The sequence below is a fragment of the Erigeron canadensis genome, chromosome 6 (assembly GCF_010389155.1).
Source record: "Erigeron canadensis isolate Cc75 chromosome 6, C_canadensis_v1, whole genome shotgun sequence".
In the NCBI taxonomy this organism is placed as follows: Eukaryota; Viridiplantae; Streptophyta; class Magnoliopsida; order Asterales; family Asteraceae; genus Erigeron; species Erigeron canadensis.
Window position 1 is genome coordinate 28,030,249 of NC_057766.1, and position 21,954 is coordinate 28,052,202.

Sequence of the window (21,954 nt, forward strand, 5' to 3'; positions counted from 1 at the left end):
AAGAAAAGAAACTCGAAACCATCGAACCAGACCGGCTTATATTGTTTAGTTTGGTCTGGTTTGACAATACAAATGGTCTAGTTTGGTTTGATATATGTTAAAACCGTAAATATTAGTTTGATTTGAGATTTAGTTAAAACCAAACCACAAACACCCACCCCAAAATAACCATGTTTCCATAAGGGAGGTGTTATTTGTACCCAAAAGTCAATTAGTTTTTCTTTTTATTTGAAAGGAGGTGTTATTTGTACCCAAAAGTCAGTTAATTTTTCTTTTTAATTTAATTTTAAATATATTTTCTGACAACTTTTACTTTTGTAAGTTTTTGTTTTCTAAATTATTAATGTCACGTTATTTACTTTTTCAATTCTATTAAATACAAAATATTTTATCTATGATACCTGTTTGTTCAGAAAAAGTAGTAATTTTAAAAGAATAAAATACAGTTAGAAACTTTAAAATTTAAATATTCTAATTTCATCCCAGACAGTCAAATTGTCGAAAACATAATTTTGTATAAAAAGAGATGTAATTTAATTGAGATTTTGAAACAATATAGTTAGAAAATGAAATTAAATATATAGATTAACCAACAAATAAGATACATTATAAATAGTGAATTAAAACTATCATTTCCACAAAACAAATTAACAGTAACCGAATTCCGGCAAACATCTGTTTTCCGACGACAATTTCGGCAAGCAACCTTTTTCCAAAGAAAACAAAAGAAACATAAATTTTCCCAGCAAAAACAAAAGAAACATAAAATTTTTATGGGCAAGCAACTTTTTTGACATATAGGTAAAAACGTTTTTTTATGGGTCTAATTATCAATTTTTTTTACCGCTTATTCCAATCAGCACTGTTATTAAAAAAATGATAATTATCAAGCCCTTTCCATAATTCAATAGCTTAAAGTTATTGGTTACAGAAGGAGGGAAAAGTAAGGAAAATATCCATTGACTTTGACTTTCAACTCATCATCATCATCGTCATCAACATCTAAAATTCCAAATCCATCTGATCCTCCGACGATCCATCAGCTGTTTTCTGTTCATTCCCCTGTTTGATTAATCAGTTACTACTGGTAATTAATAATTACAGTAACTTTTTATTTAATGTTTTTTTTTTTTTTGTAATTTATTCATTCCAGTATTTAATTTACCTTATCTAGGGTTTATTATTTACTATGTAATGTTTGATTTTATTAATAAGTGTTTCTATATGATGTATGTGTGTGTGTGTGTTTTTTATTTACATATTTTTGTTTAAATATTTAGAAATAATAATAAAAAAAATATGAGGAAGAATTAAAGTACTAAGATATTAGTTATTGTTAGAGGTGTGAAGAAGTGTTGACTTAGTGTTGATGTAACTGTGACAAACCTAATTTCCTAAATATGTGGTTTGAAACTTTTGGGTTTATATTTCCACATATAACTTAAAAAAAAGTATAAATTTCCACATATATGGCCAAAAAATGATGCCCTTAATAGGTTTAGACCTTTACTGCTATTACAATTATCGCAAGAAAAATGGCCACCGAAAGTTACACACTCCCAGTGATCGATTTACACGATTTCCCTAATGAATTACCCAAGTTGATTGCAGCATGTGAAGAATGGGGCTGTTTCAGGCTGCTCAACTTCCAACAACTCCTTCCGGCAACACTCATGTCAGATATGAAGGCGGTGGTCAAATCACTGTTTGACTTACCGGTGGATATCAAGCGCCGGAATGTTGATGTCATCCCCGGCAGTGGGTACTGGCCTCCGTCTGATAAGTATCCGTTGTATGAGGCGCTTGGTTTTTATGACATGTCGTGTCGTGCAGATGTGGAGAACTTTTGCTCCCAGTTGGATGCTTCAACTCATCAAAGGTTTATTTCAGATACATATATCTAAATCTGTCTATATATGTGTATTTTATTTATTTATTTGTTTTTTTTTTTAACGATAGAAAACAAGAAACAAGGGTTCCATGATTGTTTTTTTTATGTTTCTTTTGAATATCACAAATCATTACAAATTTATTTTGGCGAAGTATGATCTTATGTGACCCGTTAACGTGAATCACATCACGTGTCAACAGTATACTAGAATCGTGTATGTTGTATCTGCAGTTGACAGGTTTTAAAAAGCATAAGGGGGTTGGGTAGACGACTCCGGACTCCCAAATCTGTCGACTTTGTATGGTGGTTGGTGGTAGTGATCTAAGAAAGGGGAATTGATAGTGATATAATTAAGTGAATATGCTTGATTTTAGTTTACATCCCAATACCCTGTCTTTGACTGAATCGTGTATTGTTGTTCTATATACATGTATATCAGTATATATGATTATATGTATAGTTACATGAAGAATTAGTTAAGACTTACATTGTAACTTTTTGATTTGGTTTGTAACGGTATCTTACTATTATAATAAGAAAATTGTATTTTTGTTTATAAAATTCATAGAATAGAGGTTATAATTCTCGAAAAGTTTGACTGCTCTTTTATGACATTTACATATGTTTACAGAGAGATAATTGTAAGATATGCTGAAGCAGTACATGAGTTACTTGTGGTGGTTGTAGAGAAATTAGCCCAAGGTTTAGCAGTGAAAAGTGAAAATTTTGGATTTGAGGAATGGCCATGTCAATTTAAAATCAATAAATACCATTTTTCTCCTGAAAGTGTTGGCTCCCCTGGTGTCCAGGTACACACAGATACTGGTTTTCTGACTATCCTTCAAGATGATGAAAGTGTTGGGGGTCTCGAAGTCATGGATAAGTCGGGTGACTTCATTGCCGTTGATCCGTGGCCTGGCACCCTTTTTGTTAACCTCGGTGACATGGCAACTGTACGTCTTGTAAACGACATTGTTACTTTTGTTTATAATCTATTGATAGTTAATTGAGTGTCCTGTTTTGACATATCGGTTTTTGATTATGCTTTAAGGTATGGAGTAATGGAAGATTTTGCAATGTGAAGCACAGGGTGCAATGCAAAGAAGCAAAAGTACGTGTTTCAATTGGTTCGTTCCTTTCAGGACCAAAAGAGACAATGGAACCACTACCAGAACTTGTGGACAATGACCATCCTCGTGTGTACTTTCCTACCACTTATGAAGAGTACAGGAAGCTGAAGTTCTCGACAAAGTTGTACTCGGGTGAGGCTCTTGAGCTCTTGTACGCATCTAACTCTGAGAAATGAGGTTGATTCGCTTTCCAATCGTTGATGAATAAAAATAATATTCCCCTGTAAATTACATACAAGAGGCTGTCTGTAACTCTCTATGTATCAGCAAATTGAAATTAATATAAGAAATTAGTATTAAGTAGGCAAACTGCTAGTGAATTGTTTGCATAGCTATGAATAAAGAGTGTATGATTAAGGAAAATAGTACCAGATGTTGCGTTCAATTAACTATATAGAGTCCACTATGTAGTGTTATGCGTGATAAACAGATATGAAAACAACTGAAGATGCTGTTTTTGAAATCAGTAGATCCAAGACAAACATGACGCGATGATCCTTAATGTCTATGCCTCGTCAAATTGTTTAGCTCCTATCTAAGACTACCTCTTATTCCCTTTGATTTTTGTTTGGATCCAATCATCAAGCGTACATTGTTCCTTCAAAACTTTGACCCTTGCTTTTATAACACAATCACTTCATTGCACGATCATTGATTGATTACGCTTAAACGTAGATGAGTTGGGTTGTTTTAATCAACTCATTGTTAATACTTGACCTTGTCTATACTCTCTTCATTTCTATCACCCAGATCAATAACCTAAATTAACTGGCTTATGCCTGCAAATGACAATGTTATCTTTCAGATATCATATAAAGAGGGAGAGATTAATGTTTGGTTTCATCTATATCTCTAAATTTTCACTTAATCCTCAATGAAAGAGACAAGTGACACTGTCTTTAAACTTGATGATCACTAATCAATTTTTCTCTAATGAACTTTTTAAATCTTTGGGTGTTGAAAGTGTACCAAGGAAAGCTTTGGTGACCGTCCCGATTTTAAGACTCGCTCTCTTCTGCAAAACACGACCCAAATGGAGTTTTTTTAATTTTCTGGAAGACCCAATCAGAATCGATCTGTTATTTTTGGTTATCTTTTTTCATTTTTATTTAATATATTAAAAAAATTTCATAAAACATCTCACCAAGGTCATCCGCATATGCTGTCTTACAAAAAAGAAAATTAAAAATCATGCGTATATGTAAATAAGTTTGGTGCAAACTTGTCTTCCTGATAGAAACCAAACTCAATTCTTTTCAAGTAATTAACATAGAAATAAAATTGCAAAAGTTGTTAAATATATATGGCAATGAAATTGATAAATGAGTTGGACCCTATGTTTTTAGTGGATATAAAATATTAAGATGTGATAGATTTTATATTAAGATTGATTAAGATATTAAGACTCGTTTTTTTCTTACATATTTTCAAAAATTAAATATACATTGGTTCCTAGTGAGACTAGTTGACTAACATAACTTCGAACAATCAAGCAAAACTTCATTTAGCTCAAACAAATTTGTGCCCTAACTGCATTTTGTAGCAGAAATTTTAAATTCTCAGAAAAATATATAAACGTCAATTTAAAGTTAGATTTCATAATTTATAGAATGACATTATGTAAAGTTTTGTTCCAACTACATAAAAAACAAAACCCCCAAAAATATGTATGTCGTGTAATAGTAATGTCTCAAAAAAGTGAAAAACACAACAACCGTGTTTCCATATGTTAGTTAGAGAAGGAGGGAAAACTAGTACGGAAAGATCCATTTTGACTTTGACTCCAACTCATTATCATCTATAAATTCCAAATCCATCTGATTCCCCGACGATCCATCAGCTGATTTCGATTCATTCCCCTGTTTGCTTAGTTAATTACTACAGGTAGTAATTAATTATTAATTATTAATTATAATCGCTTTTATCTTAATCTTTTCGCTTTTGTAATTCATTCCAGTATTTACTTTACCTTAGTTAGGGTTTAGTATTATTAATATATGTTTTTTTTTTCTTATACTTAGAATCAATCAGAATATTAGGTAAACTAGGGTTTTACCAATAATTAGTCTTGGTGCCTATGTATTGGGTTTTCCTCGGATCTGGAGTAACTTCGGGTACTGCGGTTGGATTGGCCATCTAAGCGGTGACCTTTCATTTACCTTGGCTATGTTTGTTGGCAGTTGAAAAAATTATTAAAAAAAAAAAAAAAACAGTTTATGAGAATGACTATCAACATGTCCATCCAAACATAGATACCAATTTGAGTCGAGTATTTCTCAACACGGGGGTGTTAATTTTTAACCCTGCCACTTCTCGATTGTGGAATTTATATGAGTATGCACCTTAACACTTGGCTTGAAATTCACTGGTCTTGGGTAAATTACAACTACATGAAGTTCTTGATGACGACGCTAAAATCACTAATACTTTTATCCCATTATAACACTAGTCGATTCTGTTCTAGTAGTGTGGCTAGTAACTTGGTATTTTATGTTAGAAATGTTCTTTCACATGGTCTGATGCTGGCTTTCCTTCTATATGTGGAATACAGTTATTGTAATTATCTTATCCTGGGATCCCTTGAATATGGCTTTTTTAACCATAGTCATAGTTATCCTGTCGAGTATTATCATTAAAAGTAACATTTACACTGATATGTTGCCTTACAAGATGAAAGGACTGAAAGATATATGTAAACGGCTTACTTCTTTAGTCTCAGAACTTATATATTGACTTTTAGAAGGTATCATTCATCCCATTGAACGTAGTTATGCGCTCACTGATAATATAGATCGTCTTTCTGGATTACAAATCACGCTGCCAATGTAGCTTTTAGGCAGTGATAATCTGTCATGGTGTTTTTAATAGAAGTTACCAAACAATTAGATTTGCTATGTTTCGATTTATTATATGAAATGGGCTAATGAGAAGTTACTTAAACGCATGTGATTCGTAATATCAGTTGGCATTTGCTATATGAGTATATGACTGACTAATGGGTGGTTGATATCTTTCTGACTTGGACCTGCAACTCCAATAAGGCAGTTTGAGATATAATATAGTTTTGCTTATTTTACACCATCTTTTATTTCATATTTCTTTTGGTGTTCAGATTGATAACGCAAAACTTCAGAAAATGCAAGATCACGGAATGATTCCGATTGAGGAAATAATAATACCAAAGCCTGCAAAAAGGAAACCTGCTGCACCAAAGCTTCCAAAGACTCAGACACAAGAAAACAACATGAAGACTGCGCATGAAGTAATCTACTCTTCCAAAAGAAGTCTCAAAAATGAACAAGAAAAGTCAACTTCAGATTCTTTACCCGATTCCTCAAGTGGTAACGAGTATCGGTCTCTGAGACGAAAGTACTTACTGCTGGAGGAGGAAAGGTTCAATTTGGGAAAAGAAACAAGAGAGATTCAAGATGCCGTTACAGCTCTTGAAGAGGAGAAACTCTCGCTCTTGGATGAACTCGTTGTGTTGGAAGGACTGGTTGATCCTTCAGAGCTCGAAACCAATCGACATCTACCATAACTTTCACATATATTTATTAATCTATTAACAGGTTAACAGGCTTATAGCTGAATCGTAATGTAAAACTTTGATTTTGCTTAAAGGTTCAACTCATGGTGCTTGCATTTGCAGCTTGAATGTAGTTTGGAATTTGATCGAATCCAACTAGTAATGCTATGTTTACAATCAATGTTAACAGATATATACCATTTTTAAGAAATGTTAACAAAATGGAATAAATAAACATGTGTATATTCTCTAGCTAAAAGCTCTATTTTCCTTCAAAAGTTGCCAGATACTCGGTATGCTACTGGTTGACACAAATCTTCTGGTCCAGATTATACAACTGCACCCAAGTTAGAAGGTGCAGCACGAACAACCAGAGGTGTGATAACACGAGAGTTTCTGTTTTTCCATTGTAAGTAACCAAAAACGTAGCCTTGAGATGGTGCAGAAATCTTGAAAGTGACAGTGAAGTTGACCTTTTGACCATGGCGGGTGAAGACTAATCTGCGTGGGAGGACACTGACTTGGATTCCTAGTGGTGTAGATACAACTGCTCTGTAAGTAGTTTTTTGTTTTTGCTTTCTAACGTTAGTCAGAGTTCTAGTAACTGAGAAACTTGACTTGAGGTTAGGTACTAAGATTGCTGGATAGTTGAGGCTGGTGGGCATTGAGAATGCTCTGTTCTTACAAGTGCTATTGTCTCTGGTTATCGGGTGAAGCAATTTGTCACTGTAACCTATCGAGCAAAGAAAAGATTTGTAATCTGTGGGCTTTGCATCGTAGACAAGACCTGGATCAAGGACTGTTGTAGGATCAAGAAAGCCAGCACCATAATCAAATGCATCGCCCCTTCTTCCTTCAGGGTCAACTCTTATCGGTTTTCCATTCTTGTCAAAAACGGTAGCTGCATTATTGTTATCTGTATCAGATTCTTTGAATCTAAAGCTACTCATATAGATGCTAGTCTAGAGGTGGCCAGATAGCGAGGTCAGACAGGTTGGGTAAATGGAAAGGGTCCAAACTGTAACAGCCGAACTGGTCAAAACTGGCTTCACTGATAGGTTGCATTGACTTCAAAACATGTTTTTTGGCCATTTTAAATATTCCAAAAAGCACTATTTATGATTGTAAAACCGTATTAACAAAACAATAAATTTCTGAATTAAAAAGTTTTAGTTCTTAATAAAATAAAGGCAGGGTGACTTTCAACCCATTTGAACAGTTCTATCAATTTGACCTGTTATACTTATAGTCAAAAATTTTATTAGACCTTCTTAGGAGAAAACATAACCTAAATCAACCTATGATCACCCCATAAGTTAACGGATTAACGTATTAACGTTAGCACCTCTATTGGTCAGTAAGCGTTACCTGTTGTCATGATTGCAGATTTAATTGCAGATGGTGACCACGAAGGATGAACGGCTTTTATCAAGGCTACAATCCCAGTTACATGTGGGCAAGCCATGGAAGTTCCAGATAGAATGTTAAAGTTCATTTTTCCAATCGCTGGTGACCATGCTGCAAGGATATTCAATCCTGGTGCTGCAATATCAGGCTTCAAAACAAGTATAAAAGGTCAGTTATACAATCTGCAGGTGATATAATGGATCATAAATGTCAAATAATTGTTACCTTTAAAATTTCCGGGGTTAACGCATTAGGACCTTTAGAAGAGAATGACGCTATTCGAGGGGCAGGTTGTGATCCTAATTTAGCAGTTGAAGCAAAAATCCTTGATGTCGGATTGCTGTTTGTAGATGGAAATCCATGTTAAAATTTGATTCTTTTGAACACAATTGACTGAACATTGAAAAGGATAAGGCACAAACCGTGTGTTATTAATATATGATAGAATCCTGTTTCCCATTCTTTTCCCAACAATGGCAGCTGGTATTACGAACGGGATTGCCACATCCTTGTCAGTTTCATCTATTAGGATCATTCCCACTCCACCAGCTGCTTTGACTACCTCACTCTTAGCAAGCTTTGACTCTGTTGACCGCTCCGTGTGTCGACATAACAAAACCTTCCCTCTAGTCTTTGTGTAGTTTAATGAGCTTTCTAAGCAGTAACTAGAAGAAAAGGGAAGATTTTAACATTTTTTTACGCAAAATAGTTTCTATTTTATAAACCATCAACAAAAGTACCTGTTCTTCACCTGGATTGGTAAGGGGTGAAGAAACCCCTATTTGCTATTGAGGCAGATATGATTCTTGCAGGAGCTCTCATCTGATGTACACTAAGACTTTCGCCCTGTAAAAACCAATATAAACAGATACTGGTTAGTCAAACAATCATGAAGTACTTTATTATTCAGCTATCCATTTTGTCATAAAGTATGAAAATTAATTGACATTTTGACCCCTGTATAATTAGATACAATCTATCCAAACACCCTTAAAGAATTTATTAACTATGACATTATCCTGATTCAAGCTTTATCAGGTGGTGGGATAATGAGTTTGAAGTGAATTTCAGTTACCTTAACTCTAACACCATTCCCCATTGCAAGTTTAGAAGTAAACTCTCTGTCAGTTGAACTAGCTGCAACAGTAATAAGCCAAGGAGCAAGATTTGTAGCAGACCCTTTAGTTCCTCCATTACCGACAGAAGATACAACAGTTATCCCACGGCTAACTGCATGGAATGATCCAATGGAGATGGCATCACTGAAGTAATCTCCTTGAGGAGCATCGGGCCCAAGGGATAGTGACACGATGTGGACCCCATCTCTGACAGCATCATCAAATGCTGCTAATATATCAGCATCATAACAACCTGAATCCCAACATGTCTTGTATACTGCAATTCTAGCCATTGGTGCACCGCCTCTTGCTCCACCACTAGCCAGTCCGTTATAGTTCATGTTCTCTACATAGCGGCCTGCAGCTGTGGAGGCTGTGTGGCTTCCATGACCATTGCTATCTCGTGGAGACCTAAAAGATACTTTCCTTCTTGGATCATCATCATCATATTCGTCTTGTTGTTGCTCCAGTTTACTATGTTCTTCAGCTTCATAACCACTATGGTAATATCTTGCTCCAATCACTTTCCTACATGTAAATCAAATTACTAGTGATACTAGAAGCCATCTCAGATCAATAATGGAAAGTAGAGGTGGGAAATTTGACCTGTTTATTTATGAATGGTTCAGTTTAGGTCATGTTTTAGCTTACACGTATCAAATGGAAAATTTTGCCTAAAAGGAAATGGGTTGTTGCCCAGAGTGACTTATTGTGGGTAAAATCCCCTAAATCTTTTTATTCAAAAAACTTAGTTGAGCTAGCTGTTACTGTAATCTTATTAAGAAACTAATTTCTGTAAAAATGTAAAAATCTTTTGGACATAAAGGGTTTAAGTGACCCATTGCAACCCGTACCAAGAATTACCGTTTTGACCCATTACCCAACCCTTCCAACGTTGTCATTTTGCCACTCTAGTGGGTAAATGATGGAAATAAAACCTGTTGCAGTTGGAGGTATTGAATGCTTCCCCTGATTGGCAAATTCCTTTCCATCCAGCTGGCACAGGAGGCATATTTGTGTCCCTAAAACTCGGCGATTCTGGCCAAATACCTGTGTTTATCATTGAACCCCACATCTTAATGGCAGAATAACCTCAAACACTCAAAGAGTGTCATGATTTGTAATTTTAAGAAGTTTCTAGTGTTTAAACAGTGACATTCATTAAAAATCTCAAGGCAATATCTGCAATGAAGATGGCATTCATTGAAAACTTGAAAGACTTCTACTTCTTATTTAATTCCAAGACCCCACTAGTATATATATACACCAACATACATATACATATACATTTAACTCAACCAAATAAAGTAATGGATTCCCACATACTCTTCGACCCGGAAGCACTGTCTCTACCCATAACGCGATTTGGTATCATCATTGTAAATAAAATTACGAGTTGGAGAAAACTAAAATAAAGTGTAGCGACAAACTCACCTGTATCAATGAAACCGATAATGACGTTAACTTGATTACTGGTGGAAAAGCCTGGAATTTCCATGGTTTCTTCCTCAGCAAGACCAATGAAATCCCATGAATGTGTTGTGTGCAGTTTTCTCTTTTTATTTTCAAATACTGAAACCACCCCTTCCATCTCTGCAATTTATAACAAAAACTACTGTTACACCTATATATATATATATGTATGAATTTATATGTATATATATACAAGTAAACAAGTGAGAAGCTTACTGGAAATTCTAAGGGCTTGATCTTCAGTTAACTTAGCTGCAAACCCTTTAAACCCATGTTTATAACTATACAAATGTGAAGCCTTTGCTTCTTCAAAACTGTAAAAATATAAATACCCAATATACAGGATGACATAACAATGGGTAAAATTTCAAGATTTTCAAAAAAAGATGAAAAAAATCCTTTTTTTTTAATTGGGGGAATTAAAATGCAAATGGAACTGAGAAGAAGTAATTACAGTACTAAATTACTAACCTTCCACTATGAACAGAAGAAAGGATTCTATGATTATGAACCAAAATCTCATCTGGGTGTTCACTATTTATGCTACCCATATACACAACATACACCTAAAACCAAAAAGATATAAACTTTATTACTTATTAAAAACAAAAATTATGAAATATATTCAAGAAAGATGAAACATTTAGCTAAAAAGAAAAAAAAATGACTGACCTTAGCATAAGTGAAGTGTGTAAGAACAGAAAGAGATATGAAAAGATACAAAAAGATGGTATTGTAAAAAGAAGGCATTTGTAAGTCAAAAAGTAGGTGTTGAGGGGAATTGTAACAAACTGCAAAAAACAGGGGATGTTTAAGGAAAGAATTTATGATAGAGAGAGTAGTAAAAAGAGAATGAGAAAATGGTATTAAGAAAAAAGGGAGAAGAGTGGAGGATTGGTCACATGTATCCTATGGAGTACAGTTGCAGCTGTATATGATATATATATTTATATGTAATGTAATGCCAACGGTGGGGAACCAAATGGGGCAACTCATGTATTGAGTATTATTATTGCCACACTAAGCAACATGCCAATTTTTATTACCAAACTAGTCTTAAAATTATTTATCTCCAAAAAATGATATGGAAAAGGTAAAATATTTATTCCAATGTTTTACTAATAATATTAGATGTTTTTACTATATAAGTAATTAGCTAATCAACCCAGGTTAAACCGGGTTAATTGATAAACGCTTTGCAAATGAACCGAATGATACTCAGGTAGCTTTAAAATATGTTGTCATATTATAATGTATAATAACAGCGTTAAATAAGTTAAAAAGTTGTGATAAGTTATTATGTAAAAAACGAAACTACACGGAAACAATAGTTGTGTAGTTGTGGACACAAGATTAAACACATTCGGTTGGCAAAGAAAAAAAAATTAAACATTATCTGGAAAAAAAAACACCATAGTTTTCGGCCTATTATAACAAAAAATAAGGTGATTAAAATCTTACATAATAATGTGAACATTTAATAAAAATCTATATTAATTATACATATTTAAAAAATGATATTTTGGATGATGTCATAATTAAGTTAAAAGGATGTGTGGCAAGACAACTTTAAAAAAATCTTATGTCATCACAATCTTGTTTTATTAATATAAGAGAAGAGATAGATTTTGGATGGGTCAAATTTGTGAGTAGATTGTCATTTTGAGTCGAAAATAGAAAAGTGGATATGAATTTTGGACAAATAGAGTACTTGTTTCATTAAAGAATGGAATTATTTACACTTAAATAAGAAAGTTAGGAATGAAAATATGAAATTAATACATAGTTAACCTAGTACGTACTTTTTGTGTCTATATAGGTTTATTGAACAATAAAAAAAAAAAAGGTACTAGTATGTTTATTTTCCGTTACAGAAAGCTAATATGTTTATTAATTTATGAGAAGACCAACTTGAGTTTTTGATCTAGAGTTAACATTTCACAATAAGCATATATTGTACGATTATAAAATAGTGATATATGAGAGTTTATAAGTCCATAAGATAAAGAAAAAGAACTTTAACTATCTCAAAATTTAAGTGTTTGTAACGGTGTTGATATGGTAATTGGTATGTAACGGTGTTGATATGGTAATCGGAATTCTGGTGTACTTTCTCTATATGGTTCTGATCATGGTGAGATCGAAGGCAACCATTTCTTTTCTTTTACTCAAGTGTATTATAAAGTATTGTGTGTGATATTGCGTATATAATTGTTAGTGTGATTATTGTTATAATAATATTGATGTAACAACTTTTTTAGTAATGACATATAATATTACTTATTATTACTAGCACGGTACCCGCGCGATGCAGCGGTAGTTGTGACGGTGACGATGTGATGGTTGGGCGACGGTTGGTGATGAAGATACGTTGAGTTGTGTATATAATTGATGTGAAGGGTTAATGGACATATTTTAAAACATAAATGATTGACAGTGTAATTTAATTATTAATGTTAAAAAGATAGTGTATGTGAAAGTATTTTAAGGGATGCTAAGTGAAAATATTACATATTTTCAACATTACCAAAAATAAAAAGGGCTATTTTTTTTATAATATAGTATAGATTATTACTCTTAGTATCACAAAACAACTAAATCAAAAGGTGGGTCGATCGAAACACCTAGATACAAGCAACAAACACTCATCATGTTCATATAAAAAAAGAAAAGAAAATACTAATTATGTTTTGTAGTCATAACATGTGAAAATTAGATAATTCTTTGTGGAAAGTTGCAATTTAGAGTTATTGTAATTTTAAGTTTGAGATTATTAATTATTAAAATTAACACGATGAGTTATGTGAACTGGTCATATATATTAATCTAAGAAATGTCGTAACTAAAAGTAAATTATATTTTGATTGGCACATGTATTGTTGAAAGTAACTAGACATTAGTAGGTATAGTGAACTCCAAACAGAAAGGTACAATAATAATTTAGATAAAGTTTTGTTAGGTAATTAAAGGATCTCTCTTCTTTTTTTTATTTTGTTATGCCTTTTTCCATACCATGGTTCAATGATTGAGTGTAGGTTGATTTAGATACAATGTAGAATTGCATAGTTGAAAGGGTGATCTCTCATACAACATATTTTTTATTCGTGTTTTACTAAACATCTTTTAAGATGTTGTATTATACAATAACAAAAAACACATGTAATGATATGTGGGTAAAAAAATATTATATAGCATATAAAAATAATAGTTATAAAAAAAAATCATATATGGGATAAAGTAATAAACACAAGCACAAGTCCATGATCCCAAAAATAAGCAAACATTGGCTGTCTTGCACTTGACCCGTCAACTAAGGAGATGTGATCTCAAATGTACATCAACAATTAATAAATGAAACACTAGAAATGTTTTTCTATATATAAATCAATGTACAATATACATATACCAAATTCAATCGTTTCATCGAATATAATCTTAATATATAAGCCTTTGTCTATTTGATTTGATTTTTGTACTATTACACGATTTAGGTCAAAATTGTTTTCTTTGGAGAAGATTGGATTTTTATAAGGATCGGATTTGAAGTGATAGTTGCTTAGGAAAGAGGGGAATTTGTGTTAAAATAATTATGGGAGACAATATTTGTGTCACAATTATTGATACACTTACTACATAGTTGTGTTACAACACGTTATAAAAGTCATTAATAGTGTTTGTTTTTTACTTAATAAACAAAAAATAATTGTATTGACTTAATCCATACAGACATTACTTATTCATTCAGTCACTTAATCAATTCAATCATTAGAAAAACAAACAGGCCCTTATACTTCTATAGAAAGTAGAAGTGTATGATTGATTTGGTTCACGAGAGCTAATCTTTTGATGCGTCGTTATGTTTGAGCTTACTTGCACATGTTAAAGAAATGACTTTGCTTGCTCTTTTATTCTTTTTAAATTTTTGCATATCAATGATTTCAACAAGATGAAGTTTGGGTTTGTCTGGCTTGAAATGAGAATCACCATGTGTGTAGGTTTCGAATGATCATTAGAATGGATTTCCAAATCCACCACCAATAATGACTTTTGAAAATATCTAAATTAAGGGTTTTGTAAAAAAAGGTTTTATTTCCTAAGAGAATTGATAGTATTATTTTTCTTTTAAAGAAAAAAACCGAAACAATAAACGAAAACAATCCTTCTCAATTTTTAGAACAGGTTGAATATTTATACTATATTATAAAAGAAATAGCCTCTTTTATTTATGAAAGTGTTGAAAATATGTAATACATATTTTCACTTAGCACCCCTTAAAATATTTCAACATACACTACCCCATAACATTAATGATTAATTTACACTACTAATCCTTTATTCTGTAATATATTTTCATTAACCATTTACATCAATTATCTACACCACTCGACGCCGTCTCCACCACCAACACTCGGCCCCCCACTACAACGGCATTGTCACGACCACCGCCGCATTGCGCGGGTAACGTGCCAGTTCTTCCTAGTTGATATATTACTAATTACTCCATCAAAACCACTTAATCTATCTAACACAATTGATATTATGATATTTTTCTAACTAATAGTCTAATAATATCGTGTTATTAATTAATATTAAATAGTTAGAATAATATAATAAAGAAAAATGCTTAATATACAAAAAGTAAAGATACACAAACGATCCATAAATCAAAATATAATCCAAAACACGCCTTTTGTGTATACGGTGGAATTATATAAATGGTTGAGTAAGTTTTTTTTTGGATAACCAGTAAACTTTTAGATTATTATCAACAATCTCAAGTTCGAGTATTGTGATTCTCATTTCAAAGGAATTTTCTATTGGGGGTGGGTTGGGGGGTTGGAGGTCCAGAAATTTCTGGTTAAAATTGTCTCTAACACGTTTATATCGAAACTCATTTTGATAAAAAAAAACTATTATCGTATTACTATACAAACCGACTGTAATATATACAAACACCAAAAGATAACGAATATTATATCTGATATTTTTTTTAAAAAAATTGACGGAGTTATATCATTGACCACTATATGAATAAAAGTCAATTCACAAAAAAATGAATGTTCAACAATAAACAAGTGAATGTTTTAACACCAAAAAAACGATGCTAACAGCAAAATACAAAATATATAGCTAAGGATGTTATCAGGCTTTCTGTACATACAATTTAACTTAGAATTATCGATAGATAGTGACGAAGCCGAATTTTTTGATTAAGGGGGGCTATGTTTCATCTCAAGATATATGAAACTTGATATATGTTTATGCAAATACTATGAAAGCAATATAAATTGAATAGTAAGAAGATTTCTAATGAATAGAAAAACTAAAATATTTTAAAACATAAACAAACTTGGTAAACTACTCTAAAAAGTCTTCTACTGATCACAAACACTAATCATCATTTCTCGGACTAACCATGTTAATAAAGTAACTTTTTTTGAATGGTGAATTTCGCTTGAGAACTTTGTGTCGTGATTCGACAGCGGGAGGTCTAACATACGTTGTCTTAACCGGGTCCGCGTTAGAGAGCCCCTTCAAAGTAGAAATACCTATTCAAATACCCGATAGGGGGAAAACCCCCTACTAATCCGCCCGAAGGCACGACGATCAATAGGGGTAAACCCTGTCTCCTCAGACTTGAACCTGGGTATACCAAAGTCAAACCTTCATAGAAAGACTTCCTATGTACTTCCCAGGTCTTGAACTGTAACATCCCAAACTTTTTAGTTAACGGTTAACTTGAGTCGTTAAGTCAACACTGTGTGTCCGTTAAGTCTCTGGGAGATTTAATGCTTAGAAGTGTTTAATGTGCTATATGTCTAAGGCTTTAATGTCTTAGTGATTGATGTACTAATGTATTTAAGGTGTATTTATGTGCCTTTAGAGGTGCTTGAAGTGTTTAACGAGTTATAACTATTCCCTATAGGTGTTTTGAGCTAAATATGAGTCGTTTGGAAGCTTAGGGACTAGTTTTGACATAGGGTTAAATTAAAAAACGGGATTAGGGTGTAGGAGATGGTCATTAGCCTCTAACTACTGATATTATCATCTTCTCTTTGAACCCTAACCGCCCTCTTGTGCCACAATCAATTCCTTCTTTAATTCCATCGATTTCGGGTCGATTCGGAGAGATCTAGGGCTTATATTTCGATCTTCTAATCATCTTCAAGGTACAGATTGCAATTATTACTGATATTTGATTCCTTTCCATCTATTCAATTTGTTCATACCTGGTCTTGATAGATTATATGTTTTTCGTTGCTAGAATCGTTGATTTCGGGTTACCCGGTAACCGTTATTGCAATCTATTGGTGTGTTGGAGATTCCGGAAGGTATAATCTTGTTGTTACTGATATTTTTATGATATAATGGAGTCATTATGGGTGTCATATCAGATCTGGACCATAGGGTGTGTTAATCTATTGAAAATCGTGCATTTTGTCAATTCGGTAACCTAAAACGTTTGTTATTGTGATGTAAATCAAGTAGGAGTTAATCAATGATTTCATTGCATCATTAAGGTCTTAAAAGAGTCTTCTTTTGGTGTAAAACCCGTTTTTGGGAAAAATGACAGAAAGAGACTAACTACCTGAAGTAATAGTCTATAAATTGTCAAAAGTTGAGAATAGACAAAAAGAGACTAACTACCTGGGGTAATAGTCTAGAAATAGACAAAAGTTGAGAATAGACAAAAAGAGACTAACTACCTGGGATAATAGTCTCGAAGTAAATAAAAAGAGACAACTTACCAGGGGTAATAGTCAAAAAGGGACTATTATCTGGAGTGATGGTAATTACAGGGTATGTGATACGTATTTAGACTGTAGGTCAGTTTAGTCTCGTTATACTCATAAATCGGTCCTATGTTGATTATAGGTAGTTAAGAATACTTGCAAAGCTCGGTAACTTATGTTATCATTTATTATATGCTTCTACGAGGTAAGATACACTACTTTAACACGCTGAGGGTTCAACAAAAACATAGTTTTCATATAATAACTTCCCTGAATGATATTTTGTTTTCTTATGGGTATTCGCGATTATACGAGAGGTAATATGGGCTATGAAGATGAATAATGAAGCCTGAAATGCTACCCCAATGATATGAGATGATATGTATTGTTATGTAATGACATGAGATGATAAGTATTGTTATGATATGCAATGATATGATATGTTTTTAGATGAGATGCCATGAGATGCTATGAAATGCTATGTAATGTCTTGAGATGAATTGAAATGTGATATATGTTAATGATATGTGAAATGTGCATGATTACATGGCTTGTACATCTAGTTCACTAGACTTATTAAGTTGCCATGACACGTGCACGTTTAAGGGCCCAAACGTAAAAGAAGATTATGTGATGACGTTTAGGTAATGTGGACACCTAAACCATATGAGATGTGAAATCAAGCTCGTAATTTAGATGTGAAAGTGTTAAGCTTAACTCGTAGTTACCCTTGCCTCGCTAAGTGCGTAGATGTGGTTGCTTGGGTGGCTCCTTGCAACATGGTCAAAGATGTGAAGAGTAATACGGGAGGTCTGACCCGCCCCACTTGTCTTGAACATACGGATTACTCCGGGATTGGCTTGCCATTCCTTAACGACAATGATGTACAACCGTAAGGTTTGTCCTTCCAGTCGGGTGTGACTTATGTCGCACTTATAAAGATGCATATGTTATATGAGATGCGTGACTTATGTCACAATTATAAAGATGTTTAAATGTGATATGTGGAGATGCAAAAGATAACTAGACAAATTTAGGATGACCCATCCTAATATGAAAGATGTCGATGCTATGATATGTATGTGAGATGATATGTGCCTTCACGACTTAATATGACTTTTATATAATGTTTTAAATGGACAAACGATCTATAAACTATGTGTTATCTTACTTAGCTAATTCGTTAGCTAACACTTGCTCTTTTAAAATGTGTTGTGCCCTCAGGTCCAACAATAATAAGCAGGTAGATGTGAGAAGATGTGAGACATGGGTAGATGATCTTGAAGCTGGCTGTAATTTACCCATAGTGGTTACCCGCATTAGACGTTGATTTATGTTTAGATATTTATGATTTGTATTTACTATAGTGTCGGTTGTTTAATGTTGGGCAACCGATGGATTTCCATTTAGATTTGTTTTGATGATATGGCTAGTAACACAATTTAATGAATAAACCAAACAGGTTTTGTTGGTTTGGACTTTTAAAGTTTAATTCCGCTTTCTTTGACGCCGTTAGGCGAAAGTTTTTGGAAATCCATATTTTTAAACGACGGGTGTTACATGAACCCAAGACCTCCTGCTTGTAAGGCAGGTGCTCAACCACTTGAGCTAACTAGGAAGTACATGTTAATAAAGTAACTACATGATGAAAGTTTATTAGATGCATTTAAAGCTTGGATTTTCTTACTTCTTAAACTTGAAATCATTATACTATTTGGAAATTGCTAAACAAAGTCTTTAAGGCTTTATTTAACATGCATAAAAAGTTTGTACATTTTTATATTAAAAGTCCACCCCCTGAATTTTATGGTAAATGTACTACTAATTAATGCACCTTAACCAAAGTCCTTAGACTTCGTTTAGCAAAACCCTATTTTATTAACAGAAAAAGTTCCAATAATCTCTCTTTCAATGTTAAAAATCAAACTACTATAAAGAAAGTTGTCACTCATGCTATTACAAAGTCAAGTTTTCACAATTTTGATTGTTGACAAAGCTCTTGGCTATAGTTAAAATCAGAAGAACTGATATTAAATAAATCAATTTATCAACAAGATTATGGATTAATGACCTTCCACTTTTATACAACGTTCTACATAACTCGAATAATGATGAAGTATTTATCAATTGTGAATGATTATGTACATCAAGATAGAAATGTTGCAAAGTAGTTTTAATCAGATCCTTCTTACTCTGTAAAAGCAAATGAATAATAATTAAAATCATTTTATATATATCATCAATATTAAAAGACTTTTTAATATGAAATATGCAAAAATGAAAGGAAATTATCTCTTATTAGTATCCAATAGGGGAGTTTTTATCACATATAATATGTAATGAGTTGACTATTTTAATGAATGTTTATGCTAGTTGGGGGAAACTCAGCACCCACTAGACCTCGCCTTGGCTCTACCGCTGTCAATAGATATATATTTTTGAGAAGAAGTTCGTAGAAGTTCAAGCTAATTTCGGTTAGCTTGTATAGTTGATGTTTATCTCACTTTGGTGGTTATAATTTCGGTCTTCTAACACCTTGCTAGTTGATAGTTATTAATAATATTTTATTTTACCGTTAAAAAAAAAAAGAAAAAAAGTTTCAAGGTAATTGGGATGTTTTTAAACATATTCGAGGTAGTTTAACGATAAAAGTGAAATCGTGCGGCGGTAGGAAAAGGAAAGCTCTCTAACTTTTATTTAGTTTTTGCAATAAAAGATACTTGTACTTATAATATACCGAGTATTCATCAATTTCATGAATCATAGGCCCTACCAATAACTGATTTTAATTATCACAACTTTCTCTGTAAACTATTTTGGTAGGTTAATTTAGTTAATCTCAAACTTTTTCCAACTTTCCAACATTTCTTTTTCAATTGACCGTTTAAAGGTCACTAATCATTCTTATGATGGTGCTGTCCTTTTAAATTCTTATACTAGTGGTTTTATGGCTACTAACTACCACATACAAACAGTAATAAATCCTGAATTCTTTTCCACTCATTACTACGGAGTAATACAAAAATAGTAGAATGAGCTCGATATTTTCAAGTTCGATTTGAAGCTTTTGAGTTCAAGTCGTTTATACATTACAGAAGTCATAAATACCATATAATATCCAATGGTAGAATTGCAAAATGATACAAGCTCGATCAAATCTCTAGTTTTTCGAGTCAGATAATAAGAGTTGAGCTTGACTCGAAAGTCTAATTGAATAGCTCGAGCTCAACTAAACCAAGTCTGAACATCACGATTTCAAGTATTGTACGAGTCAATCTTGAGTAGCTCAAGGGGAAGCTTCATACTGTTATACCCCATCATTGCCAGTTTAAAATTTTTTGAGCCTTAAACGAGATCAAATTTAGAGAGCTAATCCATCAGCGTATTAGTTAAAGACTTAAAATAAAAAAGAAATTAAAAAAAGATAGTTTAACTTATGTTGTTAAACTACCAGTAAACAATGTGTAATGATTGATACAAAAATCAATAAGAATGTTGTTGCAATACAAATTTTCTAATGGTATATAATCAAATGTCCAAAGACTAAATCTGTTATACAAAAAGTGGAACCTTAGATTTTTAAAACCTAAAACGATTGCTTAGCTCTTAATAACTATTGAACCGCCTAAAGCCCCATGCTGGTCTATGATGAGTCGCACAATATTTCCTTATCTTAGTATTTAACTTCTCCATGTTTTATCTGAATTTCTTACTTTAACATACCTTTAAGCATCCATGTTAAACATAACTATATCATTAACATTAAGTATTATTTTACTTTTTGAAAGAAACAAAACGTATATCGTTATCAAATGCACACATTATTTTTTGCATTTTTGTCAAAACAAAGATTATATTTTAATATACTTGTAGTTAAAAAGTGAGATTTGACCGTTGTGAGGGAATGATGACAAGCATGCAACAAAATGGGAAAACCCATTAATTTATAATGGCAGACATTCTCTAAACACCCAAAATTTTGTGTCCTCTTTTTGCTAATTAGAATATATGCCACATGTTTGTCACTAGACCCCAAAAGATAGCACTTATCACAAACTTTACACGTGAACATATTTATATATCTATGTGATCGATATAAACAAACCATCGGGTTCTTGAAAGAAATTGTAAATTGATTTGTGCTGAATTGATTTGTTGTTTTAATGTGTCTAATTTTTGTGCACATTTCGAGTAGAAATAGAGTCAAAGAATTGTTTAAACTAGATTGAGTCTAATCAACTGAAAGTGATGGCATCTCCACCATTGTTTTTTAGTATCTCAACCACAACTACTTTTTGCAGCGATAGTCGTTGTAAATAGTGTGGGTCCCCTGTGTGTAATGACAAATCTGACAAAGTAATAACGGATCCCCTGTCAGTAATCGCCGCAAATAGTTGGATATGGACAAAACACCACTATTTGTAGCAATAATCGCTGCAAATAATGTGGTTGAATTACCAAAAGTCTGGTCGAGATACCAAACGTTAAAAAAACACTTGCCTTTTTTCTAGATATATAAAGAACAAAAACGAATCATAGCATACTTTAACAAAAATCAGATCATAGCATACACTAAGAACACTTTCAACTGATCTGACTTGTTAACAACACGAAACCTATTAATGTGTAATTATTTCAAAAAGGAACACATGACATGAATCCTAATCATGTCTTA

The 21,954-nt window shown here is 32.8% G+C and overlaps 2 protein-coding genes across 3 annotated transcripts; one reads left to right on the forward strand and one right to left on the reverse strand.

Moving 5' to 3' along the window:
• Positions 1-922: 922 nt before the first annotated feature.
• On the forward strand, positions 923-3,384 carry LOC122603525 (2-oxoglutarate-dependent dioxygenase DAO-like). 2 transcript variants are annotated; one of them, XM_043776251.1, is made up of 4 exons: positions 923-1,087; positions 1,612-1,879; positions 2,523-2,844; positions 2,943-3,384. In XM_043776251.1, exons 2-4 carry the CDS (start codon positions 1,674-1,676, stop codon positions 3,195-3,197), a joined length of 783 nt encoding a protein of 260 aa, XP_043632186.1. In that variant the 5' UTR covers positions 923-1,087; positions 1,612-1,673; the 3' UTR covers positions 3,198-3,384. The 2 variants fall into 2 exon arrangements, with proteins under 2 accessions (XP_043632186.1, XP_043632185.1); XM_043776250.1 differs by lacking the exon at positions 923-1,087 and having other exon boundaries at positions 1,382-1,879.
• Positions 3,385-6,663: 3,279 nt separating this feature from the next.
• LOC122602893 (subtilisin-like serine-protease S) lies at positions 6,664-11,441 on the reverse strand. The gene is made up of 11 exons (XM_043775505.1): positions 11,218-11,441; positions 11,017-11,111; positions 10,762-10,859; positions 10,507-10,665; positions 10,011-10,122; positions 9,030-9,600; positions 8,706-8,800; positions 8,377-8,619; positions 8,180-8,294; positions 7,916-8,102; positions 6,664-7,448 (listed from the first exon to the last, which is right to left on the reverse strand). The coding sequence occupies exons 1-11, from the start codon at positions 11,293-11,295 to the stop codon at positions 6,877-6,879; spliced, it is 2,325 nt and encodes a 774-aa protein (XP_043631440.1). The 5' UTR covers positions 11,296-11,441; the 3' UTR covers positions 6,664-6,876.
• Between the last annotated feature and the right edge of the window lie 10,513 nt (positions 11,442-21,954).